The 22,091-nt window shown below is 50.1% G+C and overlaps 1 protein-coding gene across 3 annotated transcripts in view; it reads left to right on the plus strand.

Annotated features, from left to right (window-relative positions):
• The first annotated feature begins 1,703 nt into the window (after positions 1-1,703).
• LOC121274341 (aryl hydrocarbon receptor nuclear translocator-like) overlaps positions 1,704-22,091 on the plus strand; it is a 41,408-nt gene continuing 21,020 nt past the window's right edge. The window contains exons 1-8 of one of the 3 annotated variants that reach the window (XM_041181596.1): positions 1,704-1,868; positions 8,520-8,643; positions 10,410-10,460; positions 12,335-12,379; positions 13,467-13,680; positions 16,136-16,349; positions 18,700-18,802; positions 21,643-21,708. In XM_041181596.1, the coding sequence (XP_041037530.1) occupies positions 1,847-1,868; positions 8,520-8,643; positions 10,410-10,460; positions 12,335-12,379; positions 13,467-13,680; positions 16,136-16,349; positions 18,700-18,802; positions 21,643-21,708 (839 nt within the window). In that variant the 5' untranslated portion in view covers positions 1,704-1,846. The remainder of the gene's footprint in view (positions 1,869-8,519; positions 8,644-10,409; positions 10,461-12,334; positions 12,380-13,466; positions 13,681-16,135; positions 16,350-18,699; positions 18,803-21,642; positions 21,709-22,091) is intronic. The other 2 variants (XM_041181597.1, XM_041181598.1) reach the window with 2 other exon arrangements.

The raw sequence follows: 22,091 nt of genomic DNA on the forward strand, positions 1-22,091 counted from the left end.
CCAAATGCTTTCTTAACCACCTTATCTACTGTGCTGCTGCCTTCAGGGATCTATGGACATCCACAGACTGAGAAAGTTTTATTTTGAGTGGTTCCACGAGGAGTGGCGATGTCTCTGGACAAGGCTGAAGCGGCAGTGGAGGGGACACGGTGGTGCTGGGGCCTGTGCGGGTGGGACCTGCGCTGCTGGGGCCTGTGCTGTTGGCGGGTATGGAAAGTCTTTCACTCTCCATGAAGTCCGTCTGATCCTCCATCCTTCCTAGGGTCCTACCACTTGTTGTGTGTTCCCTGGCCGTGTTAGTCCACCCAAAATGCAATATCCCCACGCTTCTCAGGGTTAAATTCCATCTGCCACTGCTCTGCCCATCCGACCAGCCCACCGATATCGGCCTGCAATCTCGGGCTGTCCTCCTCACTTACTCAACAACGCTTTGCGTGTTGTCGGCCAACTCATTGGTCGAACCTCCTGCGTCCACTTCTAACTCATTAACGTACGCCCCAAGCAGCGCCGGGCCCTGCGGTACGCCACTCCATAAGACCATAAGACATAGAAGCAGAAATTAGGCCAATCGACCCATCGAGTCTGCTCCGCCATTCAATCATGGCTGATAAGTTTCTCAACCCCATTCTCCCGCCTTCTCCCCGTAACCTTTGACCCCCTTACCAATCAAGAACCTATCTATCTCCGTCTTAAATACACTCAATGACCTGGCCTCCACAGCCTTCTGTGGCAATGAATTCCATAGATTCACCTCTCTCTGGCTAAAGAAGTTTCTCCTCATCTCTGTTCGATAAGGTCTTCCCTTTACTCTGAGGCTGTGCCCTCGGGTCCTAGTCTCTCCTACTAACGGAGACATCTTCCCCACCACGTCCACCTCTATCACCCGGCTTCCAATCGTAAAAGAGAGCGACCTTCGACCTACGACCCTCAACCCTCCGCCCTCCCGAAGCGAAGCCCAACTTTGGATCCAATCTGCCCAACTGCAAATTGTGGGAAGGGCGATCGCCGGAGAGCCTTCGAAGGTTACGGGGAGAAGGCGGGAGAATGGGGTTGAGAAACTTATCAGCTGTGATTGAACGGCGGGGCAGACTCGATGGGCCGAACGGCCTAATTTCTGCTCCCGTGTCTTATGGTCTTATGGGTCTGAAGGGGGGGGGGCTCGAGGCGTTGCCTCTGCTTCCCCCCCCCCCCCTGCCCTCTGCAGACGCCACCAGGCCTTTGCTGAGTTTCCCACCACCCCCCCAGCCCCCTTCTGCCTTTGTGGTGGGGGGGGCTGAGAAGAGGATGGTTGTCCATCCTCCAGTGGGCGAGAGAGGAGGGTGAGGGGTATGGAAGGGGGGGGCGGGGCTGGGCGTCAATCATACCAAGTCCTCCACACACACACACACACACACACACAAAAAAAACCCACCCCCTCTCCCTCTGATTGGCGGAGCGCTCGGAGGAGGCGGGCGCCTGCGATTGGCGGGAGACGACGTCCGTCAGACGGCCACCCCGCCCCCTCTATAAATAGGCAGCAAGTGCGGTTGTGAGCGCAAGCCAAGGAAGGAAGGAGGGAGGGAGAAGGGGTGGGGGGAAGGGGAAGAAGCAGGTTTGGTTGCGTTGGGACGGCTGACGAAAGCCGCCATCTTGTGGCGTCCCGGATATTTTTCTGCCGTTTCCCACCCCCCCCACCCCCCCCTGTCCCCTCCCCTCCCCTCCCCCACTACCCGCCTCCTCCTCCCTTTCATTTTTATTTAAAAATTATTATATTTACTTTTACCGGGAAGAGGATCTGCGATAATCCCACCCGTCGCCGGATGTTCGGGCCCGGAGACGGCGCTGGGGAGCGAGGGGCACCCAGCCCATGGCCGCCGCTGTCAACCCAGGTGAGGGTCGGGCGCCCCCGAAAATCGAGGCCCAGGCTGCAGGTCGGGCGAGTAGGCCGCAATCCATCTCCCCTCCCCCCCCTTTCAATCCCGGGCACCCCATAATAGTCAGCCCCCCCCCCCCCCCCCCCCCCCCACCACCACCACCAACTGGACGCCTCACTTTATTTTTAACCGAATGACAACCAGGTTAGCCGGCGCTGCACTAATAATTAGTCAAATATCCCCCCCTTCACTCTCCCTCCCCCCCCCCCCTCTCAGTGTGTAGCCAATATCCCTATGTCAACATTTTTTGTTTTTGTATAACCGTGGTGGGGGAGATTTCCTATGTCAACATGTCACGTTGCAGTGGCCGCCTCCTCCCCTAGAGGAGGCGCTGTGGGCCGGTCCGCCCGTGACCTGTTTACATAGGTTATTCCCCGTTGTAAATGTTGACGCGCGGGGAATTTCAAATGAGGGTAGGGGCAGGGATGGCGGGCTGATGTGTTTTTTTTTTGTTTTAAAATTTCATTTTCCCTTCTGGTCGGAGGTTTCTGGACCTGGTCTCGGAAATAATTTTGGTGCGGTGACTGTTGTCCGTGGGATGGAAGAGGTAGAAAAACACTGGACGCGTTCAGGGAGACACTTGGAAAGTGCTGTGAGCTGGGGGAGGCGGGGGGGGGGGGGGGGGGGGTGCAGTGGACCCAAGAGCTGGAAGGTTTAGGGTTGGGGCTTTTTCAGCCGGCATGAACTCGATGGGCTGAGCGGTCTTAAGTATTCTACATTTCTATGTTTTGCCCCCTTTTTAGAGGTTCAGATCTGTGCTTAAGTACTTTTCGTTAACCTGGCCTCAATAGCATATTAAAAATCAAATTCTTCTACTTTCTGTCTCTAAATCTGCATTATTTCCCCTCTCAATTTATTCACCATCAGAAATTCCTGTGGATTTAGAAGGCAATCTGTCAATTTGAATCTTAGGTTGCAGTTGTTTGTCCTTATAAGCATTGGTGCACAGAACGAGACCATTTGGTCTATCTTGCCTGTGCTGGCTCTTCTCTTTCCCCATGGCCCTGTACTTTTTTTTCCTTTTCAAGTACTTATCCAAATCCCTTTTGAAAATCATTATTGAATCTGCCTCCAATGCCTTTTCAGCACGTTCCGGATCTCACGACGCTCAAAAAATTCTCCTCATCTCCCTCTCTTTTGCCGATTTATTTTCAATCCGTGTCCCTCTGGCTACTGAATCCTCGTGCCAGTGGAAGCAGTTTCTCCTTGCTTACCCTATCGAAGCTGCTTATGGTAACAAAAACAGAATTACCTGGAAAAACTCAGCAGGTCTGGCAGCATCGGCGGAGAAGAAAAGAGTATGGTAACATAGGACTTAGAAGCAGGAGTCATCCGTTCAGCCCTTTGAGCCTGTTCTGTTGTTCGACAACTGATCTTGTGGTCTCCCAACTCCACTTTCCTGTGCGCCCCATAACCCTCGACTCCCTTGTCGATCAATCTGTCTAACTTAGCCTTCAATAAATTCAGTGACCCAGGCAGCACTACTTTCTGCAGAAGGGAATTCCACAGACTGTCGACCCCCTGAGAAGAAATTTCTCCTCATCCCCATCTTACAAGGGAGACCTCATCCTTAGACTGCTTTCCCTAGTTCTAGTCTTCCCCCTCACGATTTTGGATGCCTCGATTAAATCACCCCCTTAACCTTCTCTGCCCTGAGGAGAACAATCCCAGCTTCTCCAGCCTCCCCCCACGAACTGAAGTCCCTCATCCCCGGTCCCATTCTGGATTAATCTCCCTCCGCACCCTCTCCGAGGCCCTTGACCTCCTTCTGAAAGTGTGAGGCTCAGAGTTGCTCCACTTTTCTGCGCTTCCCTTTAAAAGCTGCACCATGGACTGTCCACCCCCCTTCATTCTGCCCACTTCACCAGCCTTTGTTGCCCTGAATTGGATCATCAGCAAGCTTTGAAACCAGGCCTAAGCCTATGTTGTTAATATATTACAAAGAATAATAGTCCTAGCACAGATCTCGATGCCTTCTGTCAATCTGAAATACTGTTTGCCACAACTCTCTGCTTTCTCTCAACTTTATTTATTTTCTGGCACTGTCGCTTTAATGCTGCTTCAGTTTGCTAACAAGTCCTGTGTTTCCTGGACTCGATCAATTCTGATCCGTCACCCCACTCAGCTTCCCGTTTCTGCAAGTGTAGTTATGAAGAAGATAAGATCAAAGTTTGACATGAAATTCTGTGACTTGCGTTGTCAGCTAATTTGGCACAGGTTTTAAGTGACGAGATTAGGAACTGTGGAGAAGCAGGGGAGGTTCAGTGGACAGGTACAAAAATAATATAAGAAAGTTAATGGGCTGTTGTCCTTTATCCTGAGGGAACTGGGTTGTGAAGGGGAGGGAGTGATGCTTCAGTTTTGGACTTAGATGCCCATCGGGAGCAACTGGGTTCAGTTCTGGGCCCCCACACCGCAGGAAGGATATATTGGCCCTTAAAGCAGCACAGATTCACCAGAACGGTCCTGGAGCTAAAGGGGTTAAATCCCGAGGACAGGTCATACAGACGAGGATTGTATTCCCTCGAGTGTGGAAGATTAAGGGGTGATCTAATCGAGGGGCTTAAGACGATTAAAGGATTCAATAGGGTCAATAGAAACTATTGCATAGACTCATCGACATTTACAGCGTAGAAGAGGGCCATTTGGCCCATCCTGTCCATGCTAGTCAACAAAGATCTGACTACACTAATCCCATTTTCCAGCACTTGGCCCGTAGCCCTGTGCGTGGTGGGGGAGAGTCCAGAACAAGGGGGCAGAACCTTATAATGAGATCAGGGGTGATGTCAGGAAGCACTTCTTCACATAAAGGGGAGTGGAAATCTCTCCTCCCACAAAAAAAGAGTTGAGGTTGGGGGTCGTTTGAAAATTTCAAAAGTTATTTGACAGATTTTGAGAGGCAGATATTTATGGAGTCACGCTGGGCTGATGGTGTTGAAATACAGATCGGCTATTGGAATGGCTGAACAGTAGCACCCTGCATTCCACAGAGTGGGGAGAATGTGGAACTTGCTCCCACAGGGTGTGGTCAAGGTGAAGCGCAGAGATGTGTTTCAAGGATAAGTTGATTGACTGGTTGATGGTCTAAGAATCTTCCCATCCCAGTTACAGCAATAGGAGGTGGCTGCTCAGCCCCTCGACCCTGTTCTCCCATTCAGTGAGATCGTGGCTGACCCTTGTTTGGTCGGGCTTATGTCACCTGATCTTGCTCCCTGGAGCTTAATTGATTTCAGTCACCTCACCTAGCCATTTAATAGCTTCACTTTGGTTCGAGCGAGACTAAGGGAAAAGCAGAATTCCGGATAGTAACCTTTAAAATAACTTTGTTATAGGAAAAGGGTATAAGGAAATAGATACACTCAGCAGCTTTAAGACAGACTTCTACAGCCTCAATCGGATGGTCAAAGGCCAAAGAGGTGAAGTTGCAAGACTCCTCAAGTTCCTCGTCGACAGCAATTCTTTCGGAATTCTGCCTCGGGAGCAGGTGGGACGTGACTGGCTGGAAAAGGTGTCGCTCAGAACCTCTGCTTTTAACCCCTGAATTGCCATAACCTCATCTCGAATCTTTTACTGCGGTTAAGCTGCCTACGTGCGTTGCCCCTGTCAGAAAGGCCAGTGGGTCCGTTCACAGCCTATTTCTTTCCTATCTGACTTTGCACAGCTTTCTGTCCGTTGCCCAGTCTCATCTCAACGTGTTCAAGGCCAGAGTGAGACCACACACGGTGTCTGGTTTGATGCTGTTCCCAAAGTCAGAGCCTGTTAGTGCATTTGAAACTTAAAGACTTAATAATATAACTTCTGGGTTAATTACTAATCGTTCAATTATAGCTTCATTGAGGTACATTACTTAATTCATTGGCAGCCGGTTAGAAACAAGTTAATTTTCTTTCTTTGTTCTTTGGGATGTGGCACTGAGGGGCTTGCTTGGACGTTTCAGAGGGGCAGTTCGGAGTGGGCCTGGAGTCACGTGGGCCAGACCGGCTAAGGGCGGCAGATTTCCTTCCCTAAAGGGGCATTTTAAGACGACGACGATGGGCTTTTAGTGACGATCGTTGATCGCTTCATGGTCACCGGTCACTGAGACCAGCTTTTGATTCCAGATTTGAGGACCTGAATTAAAATTCCACCAGCTGCCTGTGGTGGGATTTGAACCCGTGTCCCCAGAGCATTAGCCTGGGCCTCTGGATTGCTAGTCCAGTGACATTACCACTGCACCACCACTCCCCCTATGCAATAATTATGCAGTAATTGTTAATTAATACACGTGAACAATTGATTGTGAAGTACAGAGTGCAAAAGGACTTCCTTGGCCCAGTGTTAGCACAGAATGGCATCTTGCCCTTGTTAGCTTACAGCAGTGATTATAAATATGAAAATAGCCTATAAATCGTGAATTAAAACGAAGTGTGATCTTCAGGTGAAGGAAGGGTGGTTGATAATCGAATCAAAACATGGACATAATTCAGTCTCCGTTTTAAAGCCATATTTTTTGACCTTACTGTTTTTATATTAAGACTCTGACTGTTTGGGCAGTGGCACCTCAGCGCTAACTATTATCAAGACAGTTTTGGCAGCTCTCGGTAATTTCCTTGCAAATTGGTTTTTAAATTTATTCGCGTTGCTGGCTAAGCCAACCTTTATTCCCATCCTCGTTCAGAGGGCATTATTAAGAGTCAACCACATCACTGGAGGCCAGACCAGGTAAGGATGGCAGATTTCCTTCCCTAAAGGGCATTAGTGAGCCAGGCGGGTTTTTACAACAATCGGCAATGGTTTCGTAGTCATCGTTAGACTTAATTCCAGATTGTTATTGAATTCAATTCAAATTTCACCATCTGCCCTGGCGAGATTCGAACCCGGGTCCCCAGAACAATACCCTGGGTCTCCAGAATACTAGTCCAGTGACAGTACCACTATGCCACTTGCTCCTCCATGTTCCTCGATATCGTTCTTGCTAGTTGGCGTCCTGTGGACTATTCTCACCAGTGTAATGGTGCCTCCTGTGTTTCATAGATTCTGTCCTTGACCCCTCTGGGCGACCCTCTCTCTGGCATTGTAATATCCTAGCTCCCCTCCTCGTTTTCCCTATCTTTCCTGAACTCCTTGTATCCTTTGTTATCGCCACAACATCATATTCCCTCTGTGTTAATCGATGCCTCAAGTTCTCCAACCTTATTTACAACACTCCACATGTTCACATCCACACACTGTGGAACCATAGAAAAGGTACAGCACAGAAAGAGGCCATTCAGCCCATCGTGTCTGTGCCGGCCAAAATCAGAAACTAGCCCCTCAATTTAAATACCACTTTCCAGCGCCTGGTGCGTAGCTTTGCAGGTTACAGCACTTCAGATGCAGATCCAGGTACCTTCTAAATGAATTGAGCATTTCAGCCTCAACCACCAATGTAGGCAGTGAATTCCAGACACCCACCACCCTCTGGGTGAAAAAGTTTTTCCTCATGTCCCCTCTAATCCTTCTACCAATCACCTTAAATCTGTGCCCCCGGTAACTCCCCTCAGCCAGGGGAAACGGGTCTTTCCTGTCTACCCTATCCAGGCCCCTCATAATTTTATACACCTCAATTAGCTCACCCCCTCTCAGCCTCCTCTGTTCTAAGGAAAACAACCCCAGCCTGTCCAGTCTCTCCTCATGGCTGCAATTTTCCAGCCCTGCCAACATTCTTGTAAATCTCCTCTGCGCTCTCTCCAGAGCAAGTATGTCCTCCCTGTAAAGTGGTGAACTGAACTGGGCACAAAATTCCAGCTGTGGCCTAACTAGCGTTTTACACAGTTCCTGCATCGCATCCCTGCTCTTGTATTCAATCCCCCATCCCATAAAGGAAAGCATTCCATATGCTTTCTTGACCACCTTATACATCTGTAAACCTAGTTTATACTTTAACGCATTCCCCTCTTACCCTGACTCCAATAATACCTTACTATTTCTTGCTCCAGCGCTGATGTTGATGCAGATCTAGAATGGGGTGCCCAATGGACTCTGAAGGGGAAGAGAGGCTGAGGCTCCATGTTCCAGAGGGGTGGGGGGAGTCCACTCCATTTTGCTCACCCCTCGAGTTTGCATTTCCACAGGGACTGCTACACGCTAATGCTAAAGGTAAGGTTTAAATAGCACTGTCGATAGGCGGGCTTGCAATTTAGAGAGAGCCCATAAGTGTCAGCAGCCCCTCTCGCTACCTGGCACGAGGGAGTCATTGACGTCTCTCAAGCGAAGTGACAAGAGGCTGTTCAAATGACTTCAAGAGGGAGGTGAATGCGTTCTTGACTGAGGCAGGGGCAACATCAGCATCGAGAAGATCTTTATGGAGAGCGCTTGATTTGCACGATGATCTGGACTGGTTTTGAACCAGTTTTCCAAGAGTGTTTCTCTTTTTCCCCCTTACTGGCCCTGGGTTTGTCACCTCGTGTGAGAGAGTACATGGAGAGAAAAAGTCTATTTATGACACACTGGTTATCTTGAGTGTGTGGCAAGCTAGATAGGCCAGCTGGCCTCTTCCTGCCTGCCTTTTCCCATCTGTGAGGCTTCCTCCTCCTGACGCTTTGCATGAACCTATGTCAGCAGGTGTGTTTTTCTCTCTTTCCCAAGGTGCAGAAATGGCTTCGGAGATCGGAGGGCCGCTGGGTGTGCCGGTGACAGGAAGAGCTGGAGCGGTGACACAGCCTCAGTCCAGTGGGAGCATCGTGTCTCGAGCAACAAAAAGACACCCAGGGTAAGGATGCTTCGACTTGCTGCTGGATCACGGGGAGCAGCTTTAACACAGGATCACCCGGGAGTGAGTTACAGGCTGGAATCTAATCGAGGGGTTCGAGGTGGTTTATATATAGAATAACAGACACCCAGATGTGAGTTACAGACTGGAATCTAATCGAGTTGTTCGGGGGGTTTATATATAGAACAACAGATACCCGGGAGTGAGTTACAGACTAGAATCTAATCGAGGGGTTTGGGTGGTTTATTTATAGAATAACGGATACCCGGGAGTGAGTTACAGGCTGGAATCTAATCGAGGGGTTCGTGGGGGTTTATATATAGAATAACAGACACCCGGGAGTGAGTTACAGACTGGAATCTAATCGAGGGGTTCGTGGGGGTTTATATGTAGAATAGCAGACACGCGGGAGTGAGTTACAGACTGGAATCTAATCAAGGGGATCGGGTGGTTTATATATAGAAAAACAGATACCCGGGAGTGAGGTACAGACTGGAATCTAATCGAGGGGTTCGGGGTGGTTTATATATAGAATAACAGATACCTGGGAGTGAGTTACCGACTGGAATCTAATCGAGGGGTTCGGGGCGCGGTTTATATATAGAATAACAGATACCCGGGAGTGAGTTACAGACTGGAATCTAATCGAGGGGTTCGGGGTGGTTTATATATAGAATAACAGATACCCGAGAATGAGTTACAGACTGGAATATAATCGAGATGTTCGGGTGGTTTATATATAGAATAACAAATACCTGGGTGTGAGTTACAGACTGGAATCTAATCAAGGGGTTCGGATAGTTTATATTTAGAATGACAGATACCCGGGAGTGAGGTACAGACTGGAATCTAATCGAGGGGTTCGGGGCGGGGTTTATATATAGAATAACAGATACCCGGGAGTGAGTTACAGACTGGAATCTAATCGAGGGGCTCGGGGTGGTTTATATATAGAATAGCAGATACCCGGGAGTGCGGTACAGACTGGAATCTAATCGAGGGGTTCGGGGGCGGGGTTTATATATAGAATAACAGATACCCGGGTGTGAGTTACAGACTGGAATCTAATCGCGGGGTTTGGATAGTTTATATATAGAATAACAGATACCCGGGTGTGAGTTACAGACTGGAATCTAATCGCGGGGTTCGGATAGTTTATATTTAGAATAACAGATACCTGGGTGTGAGTTACAGGCTGGAATCTAATCGTGGGGTTTGGATGGTTTATATTTAGAATAGTATCACCATTGGCATACACAAGCAAAGCCAAGGTAAGAGTGTCATAAAACATCGGGCATGTTTTTCTCGTAGCAGATTTGTATGTTCAAAGCATTCACTGATTCATTACTTTATTGAAAAGCTTATATTGAGGTCTTCCCCCCGTGGGTTCCCACCCAACACGCACGCACGCACGCACGCACGCACGCACGCACGCACGCACACACACACGCACGCACGCACGCACGCACGCACACACACACACACACACACACACACACACATGATTTCACCATCAGGTTGTTAAGACATGGAATTCTTTAGTAAACGGGCTGATGAAGCGGGGATTTTAAACTCTTCCGAAAAATCTCCTCTTAACCCCCTGGAGACTAGCCTGAGCTTCTCCATCAATACAAGTTTGCTGAAGGGGGAGCGGTTTCCTCCATTTTGGTGTCCGCCTTGGAGAGGCCGTTGTCTGGTGCAGTGAGGTGGTGGGTGCTACCTTTTTATTGATTGTTTGTTTGTTTGTCCTTTTTCCCCTTTTCTAGACTCGATTTTGATGATGACGATGATGGGGAGAGCAGTAGCAAGTTCCCAAGGTCTGTGTGGTTCTGCTTTCTCATTCATTAAACTACGAGCAAAGCCTGCCAGCGGAGTAGTCGATGTCTGTATTACAATGATGTTTCTTTAAATCTCCCACCACATGCCATTCCATTCTTCTCGTGCCATCGCCACCCCATCCCACCCCTCTTATTCCATCCCTCATTCCATCCTTCATTTGCCAGCCTATTTCTCCATTCCATTCCCCCTCCATTCCATCCCTCCCATGCCACTCCATTCCCTACATTCCCCCCTTCTTCCCCATCCCTACCTCAATGGTATGTTAATTATATTGTAATGATACACAGGTGAAGGGCATTGTTTAATCTAAGTGCCTACAGCACTTATAAAGAGAGACTGCTGGGGCACTGGGCTGGTCAGTAGGAGGTAGGCATCTGTCATGCTGCATTCTGTAAATAAGCCTACTGTCAAGCAAAAGATTTGTGTCTAGTTTCACAGCTTGGGATTCATTGATCCCGCCGTACTGTTACCCCACCGCCCCAAATCTCTCGGGGCTCCTCTTACCACCGCTGTTCTTTTTCTCCACCAACCCGCAGCCCCACCACCACCAGCCATTGGCAGCCGCAGGTGCACCATGTGCTCCAGTTCTCCACATGCACCAAGTTCCGCCCAACCAAACCCAACCCACTAACCAATCAGAACAGTGCGGGTGGGCATAATATGCACGTTATTCTTGTTGTTGTGTGCCTGATGTCAGCTTGATCAGTTTCCTTCCTCACCCCCCCCCCCCCCCCCCCCCCCCAATCCAAGATGATGACTGACTAAGGGCACTATTTAATTAAGTACCTAGAACACTTACAAAGTGAGACTGCTGGGATACTGGGCTGGTAGTTCGGAGGCAGCCGTATATATATATAATGCTGCATTCTGTAAATAAACTTACTATCAAGCAAAGAGTTTGAGCCTCGTTTGATACTTCACCATCTGGCTTGGGACCCAGTTGTCCAGACTTCTGAAACTTGCTCCATAGCCCTGGCCAACGGCTCGAGCCTGCAACTCCTCTGTAACAGCTGACGCATCAAAATTAACCGGACAAGCCAAAAAAAACTGTGGCTACAAGAGCAGAGCAGAGGCTGGTAATTCTGCAGAGAGTAACCCACCTCCTGACTCCCCAAAGCCTGTCCACCATCTACAAGGCACAAGTCTGGAGTGTGATGGAATACTCCCCACTTGCCTGGATGAGTGCAGCTCCAACAGCACTCAAGAAGTTCAACACCGTCCAGGGCAAAGCCTGTTTGGTGCCCCACCTTCAACATTCACTCCCTCCACCACCGACGCACAGGGGCAGCAGTGTGTGTACCATCTACAAGATGCACTGCAGCAACTCACCAAGGCTCCTTAGACAGCACCTTCCAAACCCACGACCTCTACCATCTAGAAGGACAAGGGCAGCAGACACATGGGAACACCACCTCCTGGAAGTTCCCCTCCGAGCCACTCACCATCCTGACTTGGAAATATATCAGCTGTTCCTTCACTGTCGCTGGGTCAAAATCCTGGAACTCCCTCCCTAACAGCACGGTGGGTGTACCTACACCACAGGGATTGCAGCGGCTCAAGAAGGCAGCTCACCCCCCACCTTCTCAAGGGGCAATTAGGGATGGGCAATAAACACTGGGCCACATCCCAGTAAAGGAAAAAATGGTAAATGTTGACATAGCAGTTTATAGTAAAAACTAACTGAAAAACATGACAGAAAAACCATGACAACAGGAAGAGAGCTGGTGGGCAGAAGTGTGTGCATTATGCAAATTCTGTCATGTGTGAAATGTAAAGAGAAGTGGTTCAGATGGATAATCTCTGCGGAGGAGATACGGACACACATTGGTTAACCTTTGATCTTTCTGCCTAGGTGTGATGACGATCAAGGGCCCAACGACAAAGAGAGATTTGCAAGGTAACAATATTCTACTCACTCAGCTTCCTCTTGGCACCCACTCGTGATATCCCATTACAACACTTACTTTATAAAAACTTTGATGACCTGCATCCTGCCGGATAGCTTCATGGAGTTGGTAGACCTCTTTCGGAAATCGGCTTCTGCATTGGGTGGGGGGGAAGAGGGACTGTGCCCCCACGCCTCGCTATTCACACCCCTTTGGGAAAGAGCGGAGCTGACAATGAGGCGATGATGAGGCTAGCCCATTCTGATCATCACACTGGCATTCACAGAATGGTTACAGTGCAGAAGGAGGCCACTCGGCCCATCGTGTCTGCTCCGGCTCTCTGAGCAGTTTAAGTTAGTGCCATCCTCCTGCCTTTTCCCCATAACCCTGTACATTGTTTCTATTTAGATAATGATCCAATGCCCTGTTGAATGCCTCAATTGAACCTGTCTCCACCACACTCCCAGGCAGCGCACTCCAAACCCTAACTACTGGCTGTGTGAAAAAGTTTTTTTCCTGCCTCCCATTTGCTTCTGTTGCAAAACGCTTTAAAACCGGGCCCTCTGTGTTCTTGATCCATTTGCAAGTGGGAACAGTTTCTCCCCATCTACTCTGTCCAGCCCCCTCATGATTATGAGCATCTCTATCAAGTCTCCTCTTAGCCTTCTCCTCTCCAAGAAGAACAGTCTCAACCTCTCTCAATCTGTCCTCATAGCTGAAGTTTCTCATTCCTGGAACCATTCTCACAAACCTCTTCTGCACTCTCTCCAATGGGTTTACATCCTTCCTATAATGTGGCACCCAGAACTGTACACAATGCTCCAGCTAGGGTGTAACCAGTGCCTTATATAGTTCATCGTAACCTTGGTGGGATCTTGGTGTGTGCAAATCGGCTGCCACAATCCCCACATTAACGACAGTGACCACGCTTTTTTTTAAAAAAAAAGAAAGCTTGGTTGACGATGAAGTGTTTTGGACTGTCCTGAGCTGGTGAAAGGCACGGGGGGGTGGGGGTGGAGGCAGGAATCTTTCTCTTGCGTGAGCGCAGCACTCTTTTTCTCTCTCACGAAGTCCAACTGTTTCCTCCCCCTCCTCCAGAGAGAACCACAGCGAGATCGAGCGGCGCAGGCGGAACAAGATGACAGCGTACATCACAGAGCTGTCGGACATGGTGCCCACCTGCAGCGCCCTGGCCCGTAAACCGGACAAGCTGACCATCCTGCGCATGGCCGTGTCCCACATGAAGTCGCTGCGGGGCACAGGCAACACCTCCGCTGACGGCACTTACAAGCCCTCCTTCCTCACGGACCAGGTAAGCGGGGAGGGGGTGTGCCCCCTACCCCCCCCCCCCCCCCCAACGGAGTGGCGCTGCCTCCCCTTGGAGACGGGGCTCGTGTGGATTGACAATACTGGTGTTGCTGAACAGGCTGATGGGACCTTTTTATTCTTATTGGTGGGATGTGGGCATCACTGTTTAGGCCAGTATTTATTGCCCATCCATAATTGCCCTTGTTCAGAGGGCTTTTTTTTTAAAGAGTCTGCCTTATTGCCAACCATATCGCTGTAGGTCTGGAGTCAGACCAGGCCGGACCAGCAGATTTCCTTCCCTGAAGGACATTAGTGAATGAGATGGGTTTTTAAGGGCCATAGTTTCACGATCATCATTAGACTTTTCTTTCCAGATTTTTACTGCTTTCAAATTTCACCATCTGCCGTGGTGGGATTTGAACCCTGGATCCCCAAAGCATTACCCTGGGTCTCTGGATTACCAGTCCAGTGACAATACCACTATGCTGCCAACTCGCCAAGTGTTGTGGGTACACCCACCCGTGCTGTTAGGGAGGGAGTTCCAGGATTTTGACCCAGCGACAGTGAAAGAACGGCCGATATATTTCTAAGTCAGGATGGTGAGTGGCTTGGAGGGGAACTTCCAGGTAGTGGTGTTCCCATGTGTCTGCTGCCCTTGTCCTTCCAGATGGTAGTGGTCGTGGGTTTGGAAGGTGCTGTCGAAGGAGCCTTGGTGAGTTGCTGCAGTGCATCTTGAAGATGGTACACACACTGCTGCTACTGTGTGTCGGTGGTGGAGGGAGTGAATGTTTGTGGATGGGGCACTAACCTGCTTTGTCCTGGATGGTGTTGAGCTTCTTGTGGTGTTGGAGTCCCATTCATCCAGGCAAGTGGGGAGTATTCCATCACACTCCTGACTTGTCCCTTGTGCTTTAGGGGTTAGGAGGTGAGTTACTCGCTGCAGAATTTCCAGCTTGTGAACTGCTGTTGTAACCACAGCATTTATATGGCTGGTCCAGTATAGTTTCTGGCCAATGGTGATGTTGATAGTGTGGAATGCAATGATAGAAATGTTGTTTAAAGTTAAGGAAAAGTGATAATAGTTGTTTAACATTATAAAAAGGTTCGATGGGATAGACGGGGTGAAGATGTTTCCACTTGTGTGACGGGGAGACCAGAACTAGGGGGCCATCAATATAAGACAGTCACTGATAAATCCAGTGAGGAATTGGGGAGAAATTTCTTTACCCAGGGAGTGGTGGAGGTGAATAGCGGAGGTGCACTGAAAGAGGAAGCTGGATTAACACATGAGGACGAAAGGGATGGAAGGATGTGTAGAGGGGATGGGAGGAGGCTTGTGGGGAACTGGGACAGATGTTTCCGGTGTGTGCGTTCAATATTAACTCTGCGCAGGCACATCTAGGCAGCCAGGTCCCAACCCTTGCCTGTGCAGAGCCGTCTGGTTGTCCAGCTAGTGGTTAGGGAGCTGCTGAATGAGAGAGAGCTCAGCCAGAGTTCCTGTCCTTTACAACCACCTAGCGACCATTGCTGGGAAGAGAGTACAGTGTTGTTAGACTTGTGAACATAGGAACAGGAGGGTGTCATCTAGCCTCTTGTATCTGTCCCTCCATTCAGTTAAATCACAGCTCGGACCACAACCAGATCAGCCATGATCTTATTGAATGGTGGAGCAGGCTCGAAGGGTTGAATGGCCTTCTCCGGCTCCTAAATCCTACATTCCTTTTTCTGTATCTTACCTCCAAATACCAACAAAACTCTGCTGATCCCTCTTTTGAAATTTGCAATTGCCACCCAGCCTCGACAGCTTTTTTTGTCGGGGGGGAGAGAGTTCCAGATTCCCACTCCCCTGTGTGTATAGAAGATGCTTCCTGACATCACCCCTGAATGGCCTGGCTCCCATTTTAAGGCTTTGTGATATTGGTTGTAGAATAAACATTGTCCAGAGAACAGGGGGAGAGCGCCTCCCTGCTCTTTAATAGTGGCAGTGACATTGTTTGTATCCACCTGAGAGGGCAAATGAGGGGCCTCGGTTTAACGTCTCATCCGAAAGACAGTGCGGCGCTCCCTCGGCGCAGACTCCCCTGACAGCGCAGCGCTCCCTCGGCGCTGGACCCCCCCCCCCCCCCCACAGCGCGGCACTCCCTCAGCGCTGACCCCTGCAGTGCCAGATTGGATTTTTGTGCACAAGTCTCTGGAGTGGAATTGACTTGGGGTGAGGAAGCTGCCCACTCAGCCAAGGCCGACACCAGGTCAGGTGAACTTACATCCGACGCCAGAACCATAATTTATGTCGGCCTGGGTTACAGCCCCAAGTCCCCGGAGTGGGGGTTTGTACCAATGCAGGAGGTGGTTGTGTGTGGGGGGTGGGGGGGGTGGGGGAGGTGGTGGTGGTTGGTGGGGGGGTTACGTGGAGGGCAACAGGAGCTGACGAGATTTTTTATTTTTTTAACGACCTCAAGGAGCTGAAGCACCTGATCCTGGAGGCCGCGGACGGGTTCCTCTTCGTGGTGGCGTGCGAGACGGGCAAGATAATCTACGTCTCGGACTCGGTCACCCCGGTCCTCAACCAGCCGCAGACAGAGTGGTTCGGCAGCACCCTGTACGACCAGGTCCATCCGGACGACGTGGACAAGTTGCGGGAGCAGCTCTCCACCTCGGAGAACGCGATGACAGGTAACGGGGGGCGGCTCGGGATCTTGCCCCAATTCCACCCCCCCCCACCTTCCGCTGGAATTGAGCGGATTTGTTCTGCTTGATTTCACCCACCGGATCCGGGATCTATCGCACCTCTTCCGTTTCACGCTTGCTCAGTTCGAGCTATTTCAGTTCTCACCCTGCGCAAAATAAGGCGACTTGGGATGATTGGGAGTGGACTGGGTGGGGGAGGGGGAATTTAGAACAATATGCAGGGGACCCCTGTTCTCAACAGAGCCTCAAAATTTAAAAATTTTCATCCTACTGTTCCAGTCTCTCCATGACCTTGCTCACCCACCCACCATATCCGTGACCTCAGTGGGGAAACGGTGGGGAAGCAGCATTGTCACTGGGCTGGTCAGCCAGCGACCCAGGCTACTGCCTTGGGGGCACAGGGGAATTTAAATTCAATTGATTTAAACAAAAAAAAACAACCTGGAATCAAAACTCCAGCCACGAAGGTAGATTGGAGAAGTTGGGACCTGTACTTTTGGAGAGGAGAAGGCTGAGAGGAGATTTGACAGAGGCATTCAAAACCTGGACGGAGTAGATTTTGGGAAGCTGTTCCCCATTGGCGGAAGGATGGCGAACCAGAGGGACACAGATTTTAAAGTCGCTGGTAAAAGAAGCAATTTGAGAGGAAACTTTTTTTTCAGGCAGCGAGTGGTTAGGGTCTGGAATGCACTGCCTGGGAGCGTGGGGGAGGCATTAGTCAGTCGAGGCATCGGAGAGGGAATTAGATGGCTTCCTTTCAAAGAACAAAGGCAGGAGAATGGCGCCAGGTGAAATGTTCATTCAGCGAGCTGGTGCAGACATGATGGGCCGAGTGGCTGCGTCCTGCACTGCGACGATTCGGTGAAACCTAGTCTCAGTAATAGTGACCGTGAAATTATCAGTGGTCGTTGTAAACTCTCATCTAGTTGACCAACATCCCTTTAGGGGGAAGGAAATCTGCCACCCTTACCCGGTCTGGCCTACATGGGGCTGCAGAGCCACACCAACATGGTTGACTCTTTCTTAACTGCCCTTCTGAAATGGCCTAGGAAGACACTCAGTTCAAGGGGCAATTAGGGATGGGCAACAAATGCTGACCCTGCCAGCGACGCCCACGTCCCATGGACGAATATAAAAAGAAACCTCCTCCGCTCTGGAGAAGTTTTTAAACAGTAATTAATTGAGGTGGTTTGAGACATTTCCCAGAGATGTGGTCAGAAGCTGCCTTGTTATGGGTGTTCAATTAATGACCCATCAACAAAATTGCAGAGAAACATTGCTTTAAAATGGATAAAAGCTAAGAAGGCAATGAAAAAAGCAACAACTTGCATTTATATAGCACCTTTAAACGCAGTAAAACATCCCAAGGTGCTTCACAGGAGTGTTATCAGACACAATATGCCACTGAGACACACAGATATACAGGGACACATGACTGAAAGCTTAGGCAGAGGTAGATTTTAAGCATCGTCTTAAAGGAGGAGAGAGAGATAGATAGAGAGACTGAGAGGTTTAAGGAGGGAATTCCAGAGCTCAGGGCCCAGTCAGCTGAAGGCACAGTCGCCAAAGGTAGAATGATGGGAATCAGGGGATGCTCAAGAGGCCGGAATTGGAGGAGCGCAGAGATTTTGGAGAGTTGTAGGGACTGGAGGTTATACAGATAGGGAGGGGTGTAGGGGCTGGAGGAGGTTACAGAGGTAGGGAGGGGTGTAGGGGCTGGAGGAGGTTACAGAGATAGGGAGGGGTGTAGGAGCTGGAGGAGGTTACAGAGGTAGGGAGGGGTGTAGGGGCTGGAGGAGGTTAGAGGTAGGGAGGGGTGTAGGGGCTGGAGGAGGTTACAGAGGTAGGGAGGGGTGTAGGGGCTGGAGGAGGTTACAGAGGTAGGGAGGGGTGTAGGGGCTGGAGGAGGTTACAGAGGTAGGGAGGGGTGTAAGGGCTGGAGGAGGTTACAGAGGTAGGGAGGGGTGTAAGGGCTGGAGGAGGTTACAGAGGTAGGGAGGGGTGTAGAGGCTGGAGGAGGTTACAGAAGGAGAAAAGGGAGCCATGGAGGGATTTTAAATGAGGATGAGAATTTTAAAATGGAGGTATTGACCATTGGGGGATCAGTGTCATTCAACGTGCACAGGGGTTGTTGGGCTAATGGAATTGACAAATTAGGATACCCTGGGGTTGTGGGGGGCTGGGGAGGGGGGGTTGTTGCTGGAGAGAGAGCTGGGGTGGTGGTGGGGGTAGCAGAGTCAGACAGAGCCCAGTCACAAATAGCTTTTTTATTTCTCTCTCTCTCTCTCTCTCTCTCTCTCTCTCTCTCTCTCTCTCCTCTCTCTCTTCGGGGCAGGTCGGATTTTGGACTTGAAGACGGGAACTGTGAAAAAGGAAGGGCAGCAATCCTCGATGAGAATGTGCATGGGCTCCCGGAGATCGTTCATCTGCCGAGTGAGGTGATTCAAATGAATGGACCTGAACTAGAAGCGGCCATCCTGTTTATAGAAAATATTTCTCTCCCGCACTTTTTTTCTCTCTCTGCCTTCCCTGTACAAGAGTAGAAATTTGCTCGTTTTCTCCCCTTGCCTGTGCGAATGCTTTGGGAAGGGCAGGACGAAACTGGGCTGGCGAGGGTAGTGCTTTGTTAAGAAATGCAGATACCATTTATACATGTGTCAAAGTTGCATGATCGAGACCAGCGTTTTTTTGGGCCAACCATTGTTGCATTGACTTTCAAATGGGAACGCTTTCAAGGGGCTGCTTCTTTAAGGCCCCAAGTGAAATCCAGGTAAGGCAACAGAATTAAGTAAAAACTAAACGCTTAGAACCGTAGAAAAGTCAACGGCACGGAAAGAGGCCATTCAGCCCATCATGCCTGTGCTGGCCGAAAAATTGTTTTAAAAATCTAGCCCCCCCACTCAAGTCCCACCTTCCAGCCCCTGGTCCGTAGCCTTGCAGGTTACTGTGCTTCAGACCCTGGCACCTTTTTAAATGAGTTGATGGTTCCTGTCTCAACCACCAAACCAGGCAGTGAATTCCAAACACCTTCTGGGTGAAGAAGATTTTCCTAATATCCCCTCTGATCCTCCTACCAAGGCTGTGCTCCCTGGCAATTGGCCTTAAAAATGATCAGTTGTCTAGCACTTATTTGTTTTATAACATTGCAAATAGTGTGCATTGGATCCATGTTAATCATCTAACATACGAAACAGGGGCAGGAGTAGGCCATTCGGCCCGTCGAGCCTGCTCCGACATTCAACAAGATCATGGCTGGCCTGTTTATGTTTCGAGTTCCACATTCCCGGCTACCCCCCGATAACCTTTGATTCCATTGCCTAGCAAGAACCTGTCTATCTCTGCCTTAACAATATTCAGTCACCCCGCCTCCTCCTCCTTCAGAGCCAGAGTTCCAACAAAGTCGCACAGCCCTCTGAGAGAACAAAATTTCTCCTTATCTCTGTCCTAAAAGGGCGACCCCTAATTTTAAAACAGTGGCCCGCTAGTTCTGGACTCACCCACAAGAGAAAACATCCACCTTGTCAAGACCTGTCAGAATCTTATATACTCCAATGAAACCACCCCTCACTCTTCTAAACTCCAGTGGAAACAAGCCCAACCTGTCCAACCTATCCTCTCAAGGGCAACCTGTGGCTCAGTTGGTAGCACCCTTGCCTCTGAATTGCAAGGCCCTGGGTTCAAGTCCCACTCCAGGGCTTGAGCACAAAACTCGATGCCAGTGCCGCGCTGTCAGAGGTGCCGTCTTTCACACGACACGTTAAACTGAGGCCCCCGGCTGTCCGCTCAGCGGGATGGGAATAGATCCCATGACGATCTTCGGAAGAAGAGCGGGGAGGGGGGGGGTGGGGGCTGAGGCCAGTAATTTCCCCTCGATGAACATGGTCAGGGTAGTCATTGCATCATGGGGCCTTGTGTTTGCAAATTGGCAGCTGTGCTTGTTGCATTACTGTAGTTCTTTAAAAAAAAAAAAATAAGCTTAATTCATTGGCTGTAAAGCCCCTTTAGATATCTGGTGGTCGTGAAAATGTAAGACTTTCTCTTTTTCTAACGTTTATGCGTTTTATAAACATTACGAACTTCACCTCCAGGATTCAGCTCTGAAATTTTTAGGCTTTGATCCCTGAAAACCTAGGCTCAACTTTTACACGGGACATGTGAGAAACTACAGCTCTCTAGGCCAAAAATCATGGGCTGACTTTTACACAAGTATATACGGTTATATCCCAAAGCACTGACTTTTAGCCAGCTGTAAGTTGTAATGTCAGTGTCAGCTATGGCTCAGCGGATTGCCCGCTCGGAGTCATTAGGCCTTAGGCTCGAGTCCCCCACTCTAGAGTCTTGAGCCCACGATCCAGGCCGGCCCTCCCAGTGGGAGTGCTGGGGGAGCACCGCACTGTCGGAGGCTCAGTGCTGAGGGAGCACCGCACTGTCGGAGGGTCATTGCTGAGGGAGCGCCGCACTGTCGGGGGGTCAGTGCTGAGGGAGCGCCGCGCTGTCAGATGGTCAGTACTGAGGGAGCACTGCACTGTGGGAGGGTCAGTGCTGAGGGAGCGCCGCACTGTGGGAGGGTCAGTGCTGAGGGAGCGGCGCACTGTGGGAGGGTCAGTGCTGAGGGAGCGGCGCACTGTCGGAGGGTCAGTGCTGAGGGAGCGGCGCACTGTCGGAGGGTCAGTGCTGAGGGAGCGGCGCACTGTCGGAGGGTCAGTGCTGAGGGAGCGGCGCACTGTCGGAGGGTCAGTGCTGAGGGAGCGCCGCACTGTCGGAGGCTCAGTGCTGAGGGGGCGCCGCCCTGTCGGAGGGGCCGTCTTTCTGATAAGATGTCAATTCGAGATCCCCACCTGCTGTCTGAGGGGGACACGATCAATCCCATGGCCACTATTGGAAGAAGAGTGGGGGGCTGGCAGGGAGTACTCCTCCGTGTCCTGGTATCAATTTTTGCCCCTTTACTGACTCCACTAGAAACAGATAACCTGGATCGATAGGACATTGCTGTTTGTGGGAGCCTGCTGTGTGCAAATTGGCTGCCGCATTTCCTACATTACAACAGTGACCACACTTCAGGAAGAGTGCTTCATTGGCCGTGAAGCGCTTTGGGACTCTTGAGGTGATGAAAGGTGCTGTATTGCGGTAAGTACACTTCTGGAGAGCGAAGGAATTGTGGGAGGCGGTGGATAGGTAAAATTGAGTCTTCAGAAAAGAAGGGGCTTTGGGCCTGAGATCGTTTTCTAGTTCCTAATAGTGTTGTTCTGATTTTTTTTTAAACAATCTATTCTTTTAGGTGTGGGAATGCAACCGAGGATCCAGTGTCCATGAATAGACTCAGCTTCCTGAGGAACCGATACAGGTGATCCTGACAGCACCACACCTGATAGATTCGGCCCCTCTGCTCCGTGCTGGTGTTTCTGCTCCACACGAGCCTCACTCCAGCACCATATCCTTCTAACCCTTTCTCCCTCATGCACTTATCCAGCTGCATCTTTGCTATTCACTTCAACCACTCCCTGTGGGAGCGGGTTCCGCATTCTCCCCCCCACTCTCTGGGTAAAGAGGTTTCCCCTGAATTCCCCATTGGGTTTATTAGTGACTATCTTATATTGATGGCCCCCTAATTCTGGTCTCCCCCCACCCACATGTGGAAACTGTTGATAACTGGCTGGTGAAGGGATAAACCAGTGCCAGTCTTTACATGGAATAGATTTATTTAGAGGAAAAGTTACAGGCATATGT

The sequence above is a fragment of the Carcharodon carcharias genome (genome assembly GCF_017639515.1).
Source record: "Carcharodon carcharias isolate sCarCar2 chromosome 36 unlocalized genomic scaffold, sCarCar2.pri SUPER_36_unloc_1, whole genome shotgun sequence".
NCBI lineage: Eukaryota > Metazoa > Chordata > Chondrichthyes > Lamniformes > Lamnidae > Carcharodon > Carcharodon carcharias.